Below are 16,867 nucleotides of genomic sequence, written 5' to 3' on the forward strand. Positions count from 1 at the left end.
TCATAAGAGAATAAAAAAGAGCAATAGTGAATTAATAAAAATATCTATAAAAAAAGGGTAAAATTTTTATTAAAAAATTTGTGTTTATTTTTTTAAATTTTGTGTCCATTAGTGTTCTTTGTTTAAAAGTGGATAAAAAAAAAGAGGAATGCTACACATACAAGTCATTTGGTTTACAAGTTATCATACAAGTTGGGAGAAACTTAACAAAAAACACACTGACCCATATACGATTTTCATGGCGTGCTCCTCCTTCTCCTCCTCCTCTTCCTTCTTCTTCTCCTTCTTCTTCTCCTACTCTTCTTCTTCTTCTTCCATGAAAACGAGTTTCTTGTCAAATTTGATCTCCTTTGTGTGTTCTCTCTTTGCCTTTTCATTCGTTGTTTTATCTGTGTTTATCACTGGTATTCTTGCTTCGTTTTTTTTTTTTCGATTTTCATGGTTTCTGAAATCAAGCTTTGAAATCGTTTTGAAGATAATGGAACTTCAGAAATACACCCAAACGATTACAGAAATACACCCAAATAATTACATAAATACACCCAAAGAATTACAGAAATACACCCAAACGGTTACAGGAATTCACCCAAACGATTATAAAATACACCCAAAGGATTACAGAAATACACCCAAAGGATTTAAGAAATACACCCAAAATTTGTTGAAGTACACCTTATGCAGAACTCTTTCTCTTTCTCCTCCTCATCTTCTGCTGCTTCTTTTTCTTCAAAAACAATTTCAGAGTTTGATGTCAAAAAATAATGAAAATTGAGAATAACGAAGAAAGAAAACAGAGAAAAAAGCACGTAAATAAAGAAGAAGAAAGAGAAGGCAAGAAAAGAAAGAAAAGAAGAAAAAGAAGAAGAAGAGAAAGAAGAACGTGCAGAAACGAAAAAGAAGAAGAAGAAGAAGAAGAAGAAGAGGAGGCAGGAAAAAAGAAGAAAAATGAGAAGAAAAAGAGGAGGCATAGAGAAAGAAAAAAAAAGAAGAAATAAATTACTTGTATGATGTAAATAATAAAGTTAAGTATTTAATAAATACACACTTATTTTTTTCATATACAAATAACATTATCCCCTTAATTTTATGTTAAAACAAGTCCGTCGATCTAAGTTTAAGGAGATCAAAAATAATAAATCCTCTAAAGCGTATAAACTACTATAATTAATTAAATATATTATCCAAAGAAAAGTCATATGAACCAAAAATATATAATTCAACCTTTTAAGAAAATGATAATACATTTAATTTGATGAACACCTTATGCCTAGCAAAGAAAATAATATAACAACAATACTAATTATTAATAATTTGGAAAGTGGAAAGAAAATGAAAATGAGAGGAAAGTTTTGTGTGGGCATTAGAAAAGACATCGACTTGCCGTATATTTCAGTCCAAAGGAAAATTCTTTGTATCTCTTCATAGCTGTCATTCCATTCCGATCCATGTACTGTACTTTAATTGCATTGGACAAAATAATAATACTTCTTAATAATGCTTTTTAATATATAATGTCTCTTCTAGTGACAAAATAATTAATATATTAATTTTTATGTGAAGCTTTTAACAGACTAATTAATTAAATAAAATATATAATTATGGTACTCTTATTAAATTGGTGTAAAAAGAAATAAATAAAAAAGTGTACTTTTTAACTTAAAAATGGTTTCATGCACTACAGATAAATTAACTCCTTACAGACGTTTATGAAAGTATATTTTTGCATTGTGTATATATATAAATTAAAAAAGAATCGCATTGATAATCATAATCCAAGCTGGATCCTTACCCACTATATTTATTAGAGTGATGACTGTAATATAGGAAAATCGTAATCACTTCAAAACACAACAAAAAATCAGAATACGTGGATGTCTTCACTGCATATATTACCATCAAGCATGATTTCTTTTTTCTTTTTTTTCTTTTTCTTTTAAACATAAGTTAACAAAAATTAGGCAAGTATACTCTCAAGTTTATACTACCAAAGACTTGGGTTCGAACCAAAAGGAGGAGGGCATCAGCATACCCTTATCTAAACTTTTTCTTTATTATCAAATTCTTATTTTCAAATTTGATTTTGTTTAGAAAATTAAATTTTATTTAATCAATAATCAACAATAAAATAGTAAATAAAGAAGATTTTAAAAAAATTGATTCTTAAATTTTCTTCTTCTAAATTGTGTCAAGAAATTAGAGAAATTAAGCCGACTAAAACAATAATCGTCACAGATTTTTTTTCTCAAAAATATTATATTTATACTAAAAATTAATCACTAAATAAGTTATTATGTATTTATATATAAAAAATATTAAATATACATTAAAATTAGTTATTAGTATATTTGTATATAATTTAAATATTTTTAATATATATTTTATATTTCAACGTGTATTCTAGTGATTAATTTTAACATGTACAGAAAATAATACGATTAATATATAAATATATATATATATTATTTAATCTGTTTTAATATATATTTTATATTTCAATATTTAGTTTATACATGTGATTGATTTAATAACTGAATTTTTTTTTTTTTTGTATATGTAGCATGATTATTGGTTTTGTTTTTATGAAAAAAAAAGTTTTATGGAATATTTGGAGTAGGTTATATGACACGTGAGAATGATGTCCCTACAATAGTAGCAGTGTTAAATTTGCACCGTGGATGGCACCCCCTTTTCCCTCTATTTATTCACCACTTCTCACCCTCTCTGCTTTCATTCATTGCATTCTTCTCATTTCTCTCTTTCCCCTGCATCCCCACCTTCATCATTCACTTTCACTTTCTTTGATAATCTAACTACGCTATCAATCATTCATCCATATAACAATGGATTGCTTAGAACTCTACAAACAGGTCAGTGTCTATCTTATTACTTATCATTCTGTTCAATTCATTCCTTCATGCCCTTGTTTCTCAAGGAGTTTTGATGTTAAATGTCCCTAAACAAGTGTTACTATGATCATACTTTACTTAATAAGCCTGCATGCATATTCCCTTCATTCTATTATATTATTACTAATCAACATTTGATACATAATTATTGTATGATTAACTTAATTAATAAGTATTTAATTTTTTCAGAGGAATTTGAAAGAGGAAGGAGAAGAAGAAGAGGTGACACTTGATGGGAGTGTCGATTGGAATGGACGCCCTGCTATCAGATCCAAATCTGGAACATGGGTTGCTGGAACTATCATACTCTGTAAATTCCTCTGCTCCCCAACACAATTCCATTCAATAATCTTATATAAATTAAACAACTCCTTTTCATCATTATACACCTTTTTTTTCTTTCTTTTTTGTTTTTTTAATTGTGTTTTCTAATTTTTTTTTTATATAACATTATTAGAGTTGATTTCAATTCATTTTTTCACCTTATCATACCGTTTAGTTAGTTAATGCACTACTTATATTAATATGAAAAATTAATTTACCATTTTTAAAAAAAATTTAAATCCAATTTTCTTAAAATAATATTAAAAGATAAGCATTTTTTTTTAATTTCTTTCCCCTTAGTGCGCCATCAGCTTACTATATTACCGCCATTACATTATAATGCATGTTATATACTTTAAAAAAAATTTAAATCCAATTATAGTGCATGTTTTAGTTTAGCGTAATTATTTCATGAAAATACTTTTAAGTAAAGATAATAATGCTATAAATTGTCAATAAGTTATAATTCAAATGACATAATCTTCTCATATTCACTTAATAAAAGATTGCGAGTTCGAGTCTTTCAATTTTTGGTAAAAGAATATATATATATATAAATTATCAGATAAATTATAATTCAAATGACATAATCTTTTCATACTCATCTAAGAGGTTACGGGTTCAAGTCTTCTTATTTTTTGTAAAAAATAAAAATATAAATTATCAGATAATTTAACATATTTAATTAAATATATTTGATTGAATTATCTATTAATTCATAATATGTATCATACTTTAATAAAAGTATCTTTGTAGAAGTAGTCACCCTTAGTTTTTAGGTTGTGTGTGAGATACGTGTGGGTATAGTTAATAAATGACGATAGGAGGTGGTGAGTGTGTAGTAGCAGTTGGAGGCGTAGAAGTTTGATGAAGCACCTTGCTGTGTATCACAAAATAATGTTATTGATGCTTATTTTAATGCGTTTTTCCGATAAAGACCATATATTCAAGATAGCTTATCAGCACCAATATAAGGAACTTACTCCAAAAGCTGCCTTACTGATCCACTACAAAACAACCAAACCCCTCTTTTGGTGTACGTAGCACTAATCAGTTACACACAGGAAAGTTAATAAACGACAACGTGCTCTATTTCCCTTCACAAAAACACCATAACCAAAAGTTCTTTAAAATGGAAAAATAGAAAGCACCATCAAAGTTCATATCTTATTATATATTAGTTATATATCATCAGTTAAACGGGTGGGTTGGGTTTATGTTTTAGTTTCTAATGATATGATTTTGTTGAGATAATATTTTGTGTATTCTGAGAATATACTATATGACAACTTTTTTGAAAATGCTATTTTGTATATCTTTTCCTTCCTCCCATAAATATTTTTAAAATGTAATTAGTAGTAACCGTATTATTTTTACTAAACAACAAGTTTTATATGTTAAACTATATATATCCCGTGTATATTTTGTTCGCCTCACTTTTGATTCAAGTGTTATTATTGATAATTTTTATTTGAGAAAGTCTTAGAACTAACATCCCACAATTAATATTGAAATCAACATTCAACGTAAAAAAATATTCAAAAATTTTAAAAAATAAAAATATTCGAAATTTAATTAAAAAATTATACAGAATTATTCAAATTGAACAAAAAGTTATTTTTGTTAAATTTTGTAATGACTTTGTTTAATAATATATTATAATGTGTAATGAGCTTGTTTAGCATTAATTTTTCTTATTTATTTATTTACTTTTTGCCCAAAGCAAAGCCTTAGTTGTTGATCCATCCGATCGAGAAAGAGAGAGTAAAAAACAAAAAGAAAGGATAGACTATAGAGATGCTTCTAAATAATGACTATGGAAAAAAATAGCGACAACCACAAAGGTTTCCAAAGGAAGAGTGTTTGTGTGTGTGAAATGGGAGAGAGGAAGTTATAGCATGCAATTGAGAGGAAGCGTTCCTGACACGTAATTATTGGGAGAATCTTGCATGACGTGTGCTGTCGCCACGTGGCATGAGATCCACTTAAGTGCATGCATGACCAATGTTGATCATGCTATCATATATATGGAGTACAGTAGTGTGTTCAGTTTAAGAGTAAATTTCAATCTTTAATGCAAAGAAAATGAGATGACATAATGATATATATTGTAGTAGGAGGGTTGTAATTGTTGCTTCTTAATTGATTGTTGATTATTTCTTTGTGGCTCTCTTTGAAAATAGGATGTATTAAAGGTAAAGGAAAATCGGTAGGTCACTATCGTTTTAATAATATACTTTGTATGACTAATATATTATTATGTGAAGATTTAGATGCAAATAATTTTAATAATTTGATATTTATTAAAACAATCAATTTAAGATACTTAAAAACATTTTTGGAGAATAAAATTAAATTATGAAAAATAGTAAATAATTTTCTCATTTAATAATTTTTTTGAAAAAATGTATATCTTATTATATTTTTAAAAAATAAGAATAAAAATCTCCCAATTGGTTTACTTATGAGAAAAAGTGCAGGAACGTGTAGGATGCGTGCATGTGTACGTCTGAAATCTGTATTTGGATACATGCCCTTCAAAAAAATATCCTGAAAAGAGTCCAACAAAAGATTGTTTGTTTGGAAAAGCTATAAATTGGTCCTATAATAACTCTTACCATATATACCAATTTAGTTTTTTAAAGATTTTCAGATTATTTTGGTTGGAGAAGTTTTTTTTTTTTTAAATAAATTTGTTTAGTTGAAACTTGAAAGATTTGTAACACATTTCCAAAAAAAAAAAAGATTTGTAATTTATATCAATTAGTTCTGAAAATATTAAAATTTATTAAATTAATCAAACTTTTGACTCTTTTAAACCAACTTGAAATATATTTTAATTTTAGATAATCAAATTGATATCACAATTTAAAAAAAAAAAAAACAAATTGAAATCTCACAAGATTAATATCATGATATATATATATATATATATATATATATATATATATATATATATAAATTTAGTTGTTAATTTTTAGTATGCAACATAATATTTTTGAAGTAAATAAATGTTATTTGTGTGGTGAGGAACGAAAGGCTTCTTAGGCTCTATAGATACGTCGTTGTAGAAAGTGGGTAATTCATTAAATGAAATCCAAATGATTATGCGGATTGAGGTTTATGTTTCTGTAAGTAAAATTAAATAAATATATAGCAAGTAGAGAAGATAGGCTTGTAATACCGATTTGGAAACCACTGTCACTTAGCAAATTAAAAAAAGCAATTGAAGAAGATTTGTTTTTCCTAAAATTCGAAACATTATTTCTCCTGGGAAAGCCCTATTAGTGGCAAACCACTGGTAACACTTTAGATTTATTTGATGGATTTGCAATCCGCTGCGGAGAGACTTTGAAAAAAAATCAAGTGAAAAAACATAAGATGAAAAAATATTACATCCAATTCAAAATCTTAAAATGTCAAATTAATGAATCTCTTATTTTATAAACTCTTTATTCTTCTTTATTTTCTTTTAATGTGAGACTAACTTCATGCACTCTTCATACTTAAAATATTAACATCTTTCATCAATTTTCTTCCCTAAAAATAAAATAAAATAAAGAAATATATAGCACATAAAAAGTGACAATACCAAAAAACCCTTCAATTAAGAGATGTTGTTATTAGTAGTAGTAATTCTGATTGATTTGGCCATGCATATTTGTAGAATGTGCTAAACCAACTTTGTTTACTTTCTTAATTAATATGTAACTAGTAAAATACATTACTTAATTCAAAGACGCTGAAAAATCCGGGTGTATTATCAAATTTCTCTAATTATGTAATTAGGCATGAACAAATTTTGGTTACTATTAGACAGAAGAGTGTGTATTATTGGAGCATGATGCACGTAACAAGCTAAGCTAACGATGCATGTTATTAATTAGTGTATTAATGTGTCACGTTCTAACTATAATACTTATAAGTTATAACATGGTACTAACTGTTTTCTTCTTCTTTGTCCCTGATACATGATGAAACAGTGAATCAAGGTTTGGCAACTTTAGCATTCTTTGGGATTGGAGTGAACTTGGTTCTGTTCCTAACAAGGGTGATGGGGCAGAATAATGCTGATGCTGCTAATAGTGTGAGCAAGTGGACTGGCACTGTTTATATCTTCTCTCTTGTTGGGGCTTTTCTTAGTGATTCTTATTGGGGAAGATACAAAACTTGTGCCATCTTTCAGGTCATCTTTGTCATGGTAAGTAATTATATTCTCTCGACCTTTTTTAAGATCGGAGTAAATGTCATTTTTAATCTTTGGCTATTTGATGGTTTCATATGACAGGGTCTAATATCCTTATCACTATCATCGTACCTATTCTTGATTAGACCTAAAGATTGTGGGAATGAGACAGTTGTATGTGGGAAACATTCAAGCATGGAGATGGGGATGTTCTACCTCTCAATCTATCTCATTGCTCTAGGAAATGGAGGATACCAACCAAACATTGCAACATTTGGGGCTGATCAATTTGATGAAGAGCACTCAAAGGAAGGTTACTCAAAAGTGGCATTCTTTAGCTACTTCTACTTGGCTTTGAACCTTGGTTCCCTCTTCTCAAACACAATTCTGGGGTACTTTGAAGATGAAGGATTGTGGACACTTGGATTTTGGACATCTGCAGGGTCTGCCTTTGCTGCCCTGCTCTTGTTTCTCGTCGGCACGCCGAGATATCGACACTTTAAGCCTTGCGGCAACCCTCTTTCCAGGTTTTGCCAAGTCCTTGTGGCGGCGTCAAGGAAGTGTGGAGTTCAAATGACACCAAATGGAGATGACTTGTATGTCTTGGATGAAAAGGAATCTCCCAACAATGGCAATAGAAGGATTCTTCACACCCATGGATTCAAGTAAGAAGCTATTTAAATTACTATTTTTATTTGCTGACAAATTTAACTATCAATAAACAAAACTAGCTTTGTATATGTAAAAGATAGTTTTGCTGTGACAAGAGTATCCAAACACTAATTTTACATTGAATTGTAAACCAATTTGTCATATTTTGTAGGTTTCTGGATAGGGCGGCATTTATTTCTTCAAGAGATCTAGAGGACAAAAAAGGAGGCATCAACAACCCTTGGCACCTTTGTCCTATAACTCAAGTTGAAGAAGTGAAGTGCATACTAAGGCTTCTTCCAATATGGCTCTGTACCATTATATACTCAGTGGTTTTCACACAAATGGCATCTCTCTTTGTGGAGCAAGGGGCTGCCATGAAAACAACAATCTCCGATTTCAAAATACCCCCAGCAAGCATGTCCAGTTTTGACATCCTTAGTGTAGCTGTCTTCATTTTCTTCTACCGTCGAGTGCTCGATCCGCTTGTCGGGAAACTGAAAAAGACAAGCTCCAAGGGACTTACAGAGCTTCAAAGAATGGGAGTTGGTCTTGTTATAGCCATAATGGCGATGGTTTCGGCCGGAATAGTCGAATGCTATAGGCTTAAGTATGCAAACCAAGGATGTCTCCATTGTAGTGGCTCAAGCTCTCTAAGCATCTTCTGGCAAATTCCTCAGTATGCCCTTATAGGAGCTTCTGAGGTTTTCATGTATGTAGGGCAACTAGAGTTCTTCAATGCTCAAACCCCAGATGGATTAAAGAGCTTTGGAAGCGCACTTTGCATGACATCAATCTCATTAGGGAACTATGTGAGTTGCTTACTAGTTAGCATGGTTATGAAGGTCTCAACTGAGGATCACATGCCAGGGTGGATCCCTGGAAACCTTAATAGAGGTCACTTAGATAGGTTTTTCTTTCTCCTCGCCGCATTAACATCCGTAGACTTGATCGCTTATATTGCCTGTGCCAAGTGGTTCAAAAGTATACAATTGGAAGGGAAGGATGAAGATGATGATCACCATACAAGTTGCAAAGTCTGAATCCCATGGGCAATCTATGTTTGGATTCTGTCTATAAAACAGAACTACAGAAACTCTTATGACAGTATCCAAACGCAATTTAATAGATAAGAAATATATATAAATAAGAGAAAGAAAGTAACCAGTCAAAGTAACTTAGACATGGGAGAAAATTTTGGCTGGTTATATAGTAAGTGGAGTGGAGCCCTTTTACCCGAGCCTCTTACAAATGTACTTCTTGGTTTTGCTACCCCAACTAAAGGTTTTTGGTTTATGTTCTTGCAGAACCTTAGTTGTGCAAAACTTAACTTTGAAGAGACAATGATAGTTTTAGGGCCACTTTAAGCTTCCTTGCTTTCTTATTTGTTAAGTGTGATTGCTAACAAAAAGTGAATGAATGTCAATTTTATTTTATTTTTTAAATTTACATGTTGGAGATGGTTGTAAATTCCTCATGTTCATATATGTTATGTAATTAGTCCTACATTCACAAAGCTAACACAAACAATTATGCACATGGTGTATGAAAGTCCATTTCATGAACAACGCCTACAATCATGGGAATCTAGGAAGAGGAAACAGATACTTTTTACAAAGGTTTTACTGTAACTTCTAATTAATTTATTAACTTTTAACAAGCGTGTTTTTGATAAATGCATAATTTGTCGTAAAATATACTTCAGTTAATGGATAACATTTTCCAATAATACAATGAATTATTTTAAAGTATGCAATTCATGAATAAATAATAAAAATATATGGTTTAAAATTAAATTTCGATTATATCTTATTCTTATTTATTTTGAATAATTTTAAGTATTTTTTTTTTTTGCATTTTTTTCTTTTTCTATTTCTTTAATTTTTGTCTTTTGCTTTTTTGAATACTGACAACTTTATTGATAGTCAAGTTTTGATACCTTATTTTACTGTCAGTCAGTATATTAGTAAGTGTTAAGTCTAAGGTGGTCTTTGAAGTTGCACTCGATCTTCAAACTAGTCCCTGGAATTAATAATTGCACATATTCATTCCTGAAGTTGCACTGAGGGACCTAGAGTCGTCCTTCAAACATTTTCCATCAATAGACGCCATCGGAAAGCTGATGTGGATTCGTCTTTGATACGTTGGCCAAGTACTGACTAGCTGACGTGGATTAATAAATTTTTTTGTGGGAATTTGGTCCCTGAATCCAATTTAAAAACCATACTCCCCAGATTTCTCTTCTCTTCTCTTCTCTTCCCTTCTCATACCTTATCTTCTATACACAAATTTCAAAACCCTACTTCTGTACTTGCTATCAATTTTCATTAAATGATTTTATTGCAAACATGACATCTTAATATTTAGTTCCACATGCTTCAGAGTTTAGATAAAATAATAGACTCTATAACTCAATGTTTCAAACCATTCACAATCATATAGTATTACAAAAATGATTGAAAATTCTTCCTCTCCCATTACCCTAAATCATGAACAAGTAATTTGGACTAAACCACTAAGTTTGCAAAAATCAAGCAATTACTAATAAAATCAATGCTGACCATGCTGCAACATTTTTTCAGACTCAAGAATGCAGGCTCTCTATGATATCGAATTATGAGTGGACCAATAATAAGTTTGTGCATTCTGCAAGATCTAACCACTCAAGATTTAGAAAGCATTTCAATGTTTGGCATCTCCTTAAGATATTTTGAGTCGCTCAACTCCATCTTTTTCAACAAGCGGAGAAACTGTAATAAGAGATTATTATCATGATTATGTTAGCAACTTAGAATGTTGTATACAAAATTTAGCTATTTGATTTAAAGAAAAAAAGTGTCTTAACTCTTTCAATTATTTCTAAAAAGATATGCAAATGAAAAGTATCTTGGGACCTTCCCATAGACGTCGTATTGCTATTAGGCATGCATATTCAACTCAGAGAGCATATTCTTTGTAAATTGCATCCACTCCAAATCCGGATAGAATATGCATATTTCTAGTGGTTATGATTACTCTATTTTTTGTACAAAATGACTTTATAATCAATTTCTCTAGTTCCTCTAATTGATTGACATTGTCAAAAATCATAAGAACCTTCAAATTATACAGCCTACTTGTTACAATTCCGAATATCTCAAAAGAATTGTACATTTCTAGTTTTCTTCTGTTAGAATTTGACAAATAATTTGCTTTTGAATTGCCATAGTACCACCATCTTGATATAATTTGCTTATGTTTTCAATAAAACAATAACATTCAAACTGATAAGAAATTTTGTCATATAAGACAGTAGCAGAAAATGTTTTGAACTGACATAGCACCACCAAAAGTTTTTTGCTGTCATATAAGAATTTGTTTTTGAACAATGTTTTTAGTTGCATATAACAGTAACAGTAACATACTAAAAATTTTGATAATAAGCCAATTAGAATCTGTGATAAATCGATAGCTGAATGAGGAATAAATAATTTCAAATTATTAGGGAAAATCAAATATTAACTAGCCACTAAATAGAATATGCAAATTAAGATAATAATAATTTCAACAGTAGATAAATACAATGCACAAGAATAAGGGTAGATAATAATAATTTCAACCGTAGATAAACATGGACGGATGCATTCACAAGGAAGTGGGGCAACTGCCCCAAGTAAAATTTGAAAAAATAGTGAGTAATTCTTAGTGAAATACCATAATTGTCCCCACTATATAATTAATTTTGCCCCCACCCCATCCCAAATCCCTAACTCTTCTTCTCTCTTTTTCCAGTTTCTTCATCTGCTCCAACCTCCGCCTCTAGGTTCCAGTACTGTCGTCTGTTGCCATCCCGCCACTCCGCGTCTCCACCACCGCCAGTGTGGCAGTGTCACTAACTCATTGCCGCTGACGTCGCTGCCCTGTTCAGCATTTCTCCCACGTGGATCCGACTCGGTTTCTCCTTCGTGATTCTCCTGCGTGGCTCCATCAGTTTCTCTTTGCATCGCCGCCACGCCGCGTCTGGTGGTTCCGCCTTCTTCTGCATAATTGGTTCTTCTTCTGCGTCAATGGTTCTGCCGCTGCGTTCCTCTTCTGCGCTCCTTCCTTCGGCAGTTTGGCATCTGGTTCTGCCTTCTTCAGTGTTCAATCTTCAGCAATTCAAGTTCATTGTTCTGCGCTACTGGGTTCTGCACTTCTGTCTCCTGGAGTTCAGTAGTTCAGTCTTGGACTCTTGCCTCTTGGTACATTCATGATTCACCGAAACCGATTTCTGCTTGCTTAGTTGCTTCGTTGCTTAGTTAGTTAGTTACTTCATTAAGTTCATTGCTTATTTGCTTCATTGTTTGATAATTGATATAGTTGGTTTGGTAATTGTGATTGAATTTGTTCTGATGATGTAATTGCTAATTTAGTTTCGTTAATTTGTCTGTTAATTATTTTTGTGTATTAAGTTATTTTAAATTAAGAATTTGAGATATTATTAGTTGTTGCTGTTGCCTATTGAAAATTATGCCAGTTGGAAATTAATTTAAATGGCACATGTCCATCAATTTTGTATATATAATTTTATACTGAACTTTTCGATTTGTATAGAATTGTGAATTAATTTTATTAATTAATTAACTTAGGTTTATAATTCTATTAGTAATGGAGAAATATTTCAAAAGAATTTTGTCATTGGAGATTGGATCTTAAAACAATTCTTCGACCTCTTCTAATAAAAGGAAGTTTTCAGAATTTGAAGTGGAGAGTCTCATAACAGATCCAGGACAACGATTATATTAACAATGAAAAGATTATTCAATCTTTTTAAAATATGAAATCCAAAAGAATATAATTCTAAATTATTTATTATTTTAAATTATTATTTTATTATTTTAATTTGTTAGTTAAATAATTTGAGGAGTATTTATATTTTATAATACTATAGTATAATTATAAAAATTATTATTATACTATATATATTTTACCCCAACTAATAAAATTTTTTGGATCCGTCACTATAAATAAATGTATTTCAACATTAGATAGAATATGCAAATTATGATAACTTGGTAGTTCAATTCTTAAATGGAGGAGAACTTGGCATAACAACAATAACAAGGTGGAAGAGTGCAAAATCAACACAGTTCAGATAAATAAACACATATGTCCTAACAAAAATAACAAACAACATCAGATTTAATGGCTAAATAAGATGAACTCATGGAACTGAAGAAATAATAGAAAACATCAAAATTGATATTTTTTTCTTTTCCAAACCCTTACCCTAATAGAGACAATTCAATCGATTGAATACGAAAATACTCTTAATCACATAGAAAATTCAATTGATTGTGTTACAAAACCAATCGATTAAATTTTAAGAAGAAAACTCATTCTACAACACAATTCAATCGATTGTGTTACTATGCCAATCAATTGAATAAGAAAATACCCTTATTGCTTTACGAAATTCAATTGATTGGTAACACTACCAATCGATCAAATAAGAAAAGACTTATATTCTAAAGTGCAATTCAATCTATTGTGTAACATTCCAATCAATTGAATTTTTGAGAAAAACCCATATTGTAGTGTGATATTAAATCGATTGTGTTGTATGTTCAATCGATTGAATTACCAAAAAAACATGATTTTTCTGACGTTTACAGATGTAATGGATCAAGAACAAAAAAACTCATTGATTCGCATTATCAAAATATTTATGAAGGTCACAATTAATGAAAAATCTATTTTATTATTGTTTTTATTTCTAATGATTAATAAACATAATAAATAAATAATAAAATAATAATTTATAAAATAAAAAATAAATTTAATAATTAAATAATATATAAAAAATTAAATAGTAGTTAAAATTAAGTAAAAATTATTTAATAATTATTAAAAATTTAAAAAGACATGTTTTATACTTTTATTATTAAACCATTTAATGGTCTATACTCTATACATTTTAAGTGTTGCGTTTTTGTGACACCGCGTAACAAAAAAGAACAAGTGAATAACCTGAGCTCCCATCTCCTCCATGGTCAGAAGAGACGGGAACTAATGACGAGAAGCTTTTTCCGATTAGTAGCACGAGTACGACTTCCCCACCGAACGCCCAAACCCATGACTAAGAACGACGACGTTTTCATTATTCATCCCGTGCGGACGATGGCGTCGTTTCACAGCCACTACCACAATGCCTTCTATCCCTCCGCCTCTCCACTACCATCACTCAAATCTTCCACCCTCTTCGGATTCGAAGGTCTTCTTCTTCTTCCGCATTGCGCTTTTTTCAGTTGTTATTCTCTGTTTGTTTGAGTTCAAACTGTGCATTGTAACAGGGCAAAGGAGGAACATGTTCATCCAAACGCAGCCTACCCCGAATCCTTTGTCTCTCATGTTCTATCCCGAGAAGCCTGTCATGGAAGTTGGAAGCGCCGACTTCCCAAACACGCGTTCGGCTATGAATTCGCCTCTCGCTAAGTCACTCTTTAGAATTGATGGTATTTTTGTTTGTCCGCTAGTTCAATTTCATTTTGTAGCTTGCATTTTGGTGAATCCGTGTTTGTGGTTGTGTTGCAGGGATTACTAGGGTTTTCTTCGGGTCTGATTTTGTTACTTTGACGAAGTCGGAGGAATCTTCTTGGGAGTTCCTGAAGCCTGAGATATTTGCGGCCATTATGGACTTCTATTCCTCTGGGCAGCCGTTGTTTTTGGACTCTAAAGCTGCTGCAGCCATGGATACAGCTATTCAAGATGTAAATATTATGCATCCATGTTCTTTTTCTAGTTGATTCAAATGCTTATGTTGTTTTGTATTAATGATTACGCCACTCATTATGTATGTTTTGTCATTTTAGCTAATGTGAACCATGCTTCTTTGTGATTAGTTTATGAGGTCTTTGGCTTTTGCTAACCAACGTGCATATAGCTCATGTATTTGTCACTGAATCCGTTGTTTCATTCGGTTTAATAAGTACTCATGCTAGATTTATATCAGCAATATAATGACTTTTGCTTTGAGTTGCTGTCATGTGTGAGTTGCTACTAAGTTTGGTTAATCACTTTAGTCATCAAACATTTTGCTAAGGTAGACATTGTTTTCCATTCTTGTAATTTCTATTGTGTTGTGCCAACTGGAAGAAAACATGATATAGGAGTGTCTTTGTTCTTGTACCTTTCTTTTTATGTTCTTCTTGGGTTTTGATGTCAAGTCACCATTTCCCCACTAATGTGGCGTATTCTCACTTGTATTTAAGTGTCTTGAAGCATGAAAAATGTCTTAACCCTGAAGTACATTTGAGTATCTACTCAACCATATTTGAGAGGCCTAAACTAAAAGATAGCATGCATGCCTTTTGTATAGGATGATTCGGCAACCGTTGCAATGATCAAGGAATTGTTGGAGACTCGTATTCGGCCGGCTGTGCAAGATGATGGTGGGGACATTGAATATCGAGGTTTTGATCCGTAAGTTCTTATAGTTTCTTATTTTGGTCTTGAAGCATGTCGATGAAACCTTTTGGAAGAGCATGCAACTACGGGCACTTTAGAATTATATTTGTACCGAGTTAATTTGTGTTTCGGTTTTTCTCTAGTGATACTGGAATGGTAAAACTTAGGATGCAAGGAGCATGTAGTGGGTGCCCAAGTTCATCAGTGACTCTGAAATCCGGCATTGAAAATATGTTGATGCATTATGTACCTGAGGTAAACAAGTTCTAGGATATCTTCTTGTGCTGAAATTAATATGGTTCTTGTTTCCTTGTGGATTATGCTTATGCTTTGAGCCTTTGAAACAAATTTTGTTTTGGCTCATCTAGTTTAATAAAAAAAAATGCAGCAGCTTCGTTTTGTTGTAAGCTTAGAAACTAGAATTTGTAATGCGACAGTTACAAAACTTGATTTCCTTGTCATTATTTTTCACGTTCAGACTGCGAAATTTGGATTTAACTATCATAGGGATCATAGCTCTTTTTTTCCAGAAATGTTTGATCAATATTTCTTTTTTATTTTTAAGCTTGTTATCTAGTGTATTGAAATTAGCATCGATTATTGGATATTTTATCAAAGTAACATTAATGGAATGGATTCCATGAAAAAGTTTTTCCAAATGTTGCTTGCTTTACAGGTCAAAGGTGTTCAACAAGAACTAGATGCTGAGGATGAGGAAGCCGCAGTAAGTGGACAAATGGAGTAGTAGAAGTGTAGAACTTGTTCGACATTTAGTTTTTTTAGATAGATTGCGAGCTCAGCAAAGTCTTCGGTGTGCACACGGAAATAATTCCCCAAATTGATCTGCTTCCCATAATTATTGGGCTTCCTTTTAAATTAAGTCCATTGATAAATTACAACCATTGTTTACCTATATGTTCACACACATTATATATTGATATCATAATTTTGGTTGCTCTCGATTCACACAATCAAGGTTGTAAATAGTGTTCAAGTGCTTAGGTATTGTAGTATTATTACTTTATTAGTCGATGTCCTACTTTATGCCTGACTAGTGCCTAAGACGGTTGAATAAATTGCATAACAGATTAACAGGTACCACTCATGTAATGTAATAACATCCGGTTTCTATCTTTTGGTTGCTAATCTTGCTTGAATTCCATATTTAATCTACCTATTTATACTTCTGTTTCATCTGTATGATTGTAAATGTCATGTATCGCAACTTAGTTTTGCTTTAAGGTGACCAATTTGAATAATGTTTAATTTCTTGATAATCAATTTTTAAGTTTAGTTTAACATAAATTTATATTTAAAACATAATTCAGGTTTGTTGATATATGAAATTTTATTATAAATACTTAAATAGGATTTA

At 31.1% G+C, this 16,867-nt stretch overlaps 2 protein-coding genes across 2 annotated transcripts; both read left to right on the forward strand.

Annotated features, from left to right (window-relative positions):
- Positions 1-2,647: 2,647 nt before the first annotated feature.
- Positions 2,648-9,512, forward strand: LOC112720682 (protein NRT1/ PTR FAMILY 7.3). Its single transcript, XM_025771714.3, has 5 exons — positions 2,648-2,867; positions 3,096-3,216; positions 7,214-7,431; positions 7,519-8,081; positions 8,240-9,512. The coding sequence occupies exons 1-5, from the start codon at positions 2,841-2,843 to the stop codon at positions 9,108-9,110; spliced, it is 1,800 nt and encodes a 599-aa protein (XP_025627499.1). The 5' UTR covers positions 2,648-2,840; the 3' UTR covers positions 9,111-9,512.
- A 4,489-nt stretch (positions 9,513-14,001) lies between these two features.
- Positions 14,002-16,638, forward strand: LOC112720683 (nifU-like protein 4, mitochondrial). The gene is made up of 6 exons (XM_025771715.2): positions 14,002-14,299; positions 14,379-14,540; positions 14,620-14,795; positions 15,404-15,507; positions 15,636-15,747; positions 16,169-16,638. The coding sequence occupies exons 1-6, from the start codon at positions 14,098-14,100 to the stop codon at positions 16,235-16,237; spliced, it is 825 nt and encodes a 274-aa protein (XP_025627500.1). The 5' UTR covers positions 14,002-14,097; the 3' UTR covers positions 16,238-16,638.
- Positions 16,639-16,867: the final 229 nt, after the last annotated feature.

The sequence above is a fragment of the Arachis hypogaea genome, chromosome 11 (assembly GCF_003086295.3).
Source record: "Arachis hypogaea cultivar Tifrunner chromosome 11, arahy.Tifrunner.gnm2.J5K5, whole genome shotgun sequence".
Taxonomy (NCBI): Eukaryota; Viridiplantae; Streptophyta; class Magnoliopsida; order Fabales; family Fabaceae; genus Arachis; species Arachis hypogaea.

Bases quoted from the DNA above. Each gene is read 5' to 3' on its own strand.
- LOC112720682 (XM_025771714.3), top strand. From the start codon at position 2,841: ATGGATTGCTTAGAACTCTACAAACAG. The intron at 7,432-7,518 runs GTAAGTAATTAT...TTCATATGACAG, and splicing joins TTCAGGTCATCTTTGTCATG to GGTCTAATATCCTTATCACT. The intron at 8,082-8,239 runs GTAAGAAGCTAT...CATATTTTGTAG, and splicing joins CTTCACACCCATGGATTCAA to GTTTCTGGATAGGGCGGCAT.
- LOC112720683 (XM_025771715.2), top strand. From the start codon at position 14,098: ATGACGAGAAGCTTTTTCCGATTAGTAGCACGAGTACGACTTCCCCAC. The intron at 15,508-15,635 runs GTAAGTTCTTAT...GTTTTTCTCTAG, and splicing joins GAATATCGAGGTTTTGATCC to TGATACTGGAATGGTAAAAC. The intron at 15,748-16,168 runs GTAAACAAGTTC...CTTGCTTTACAG, and splicing joins TGATGCATTATGTACCTGAG to GTCAAAGGTGTTCAACAAGA.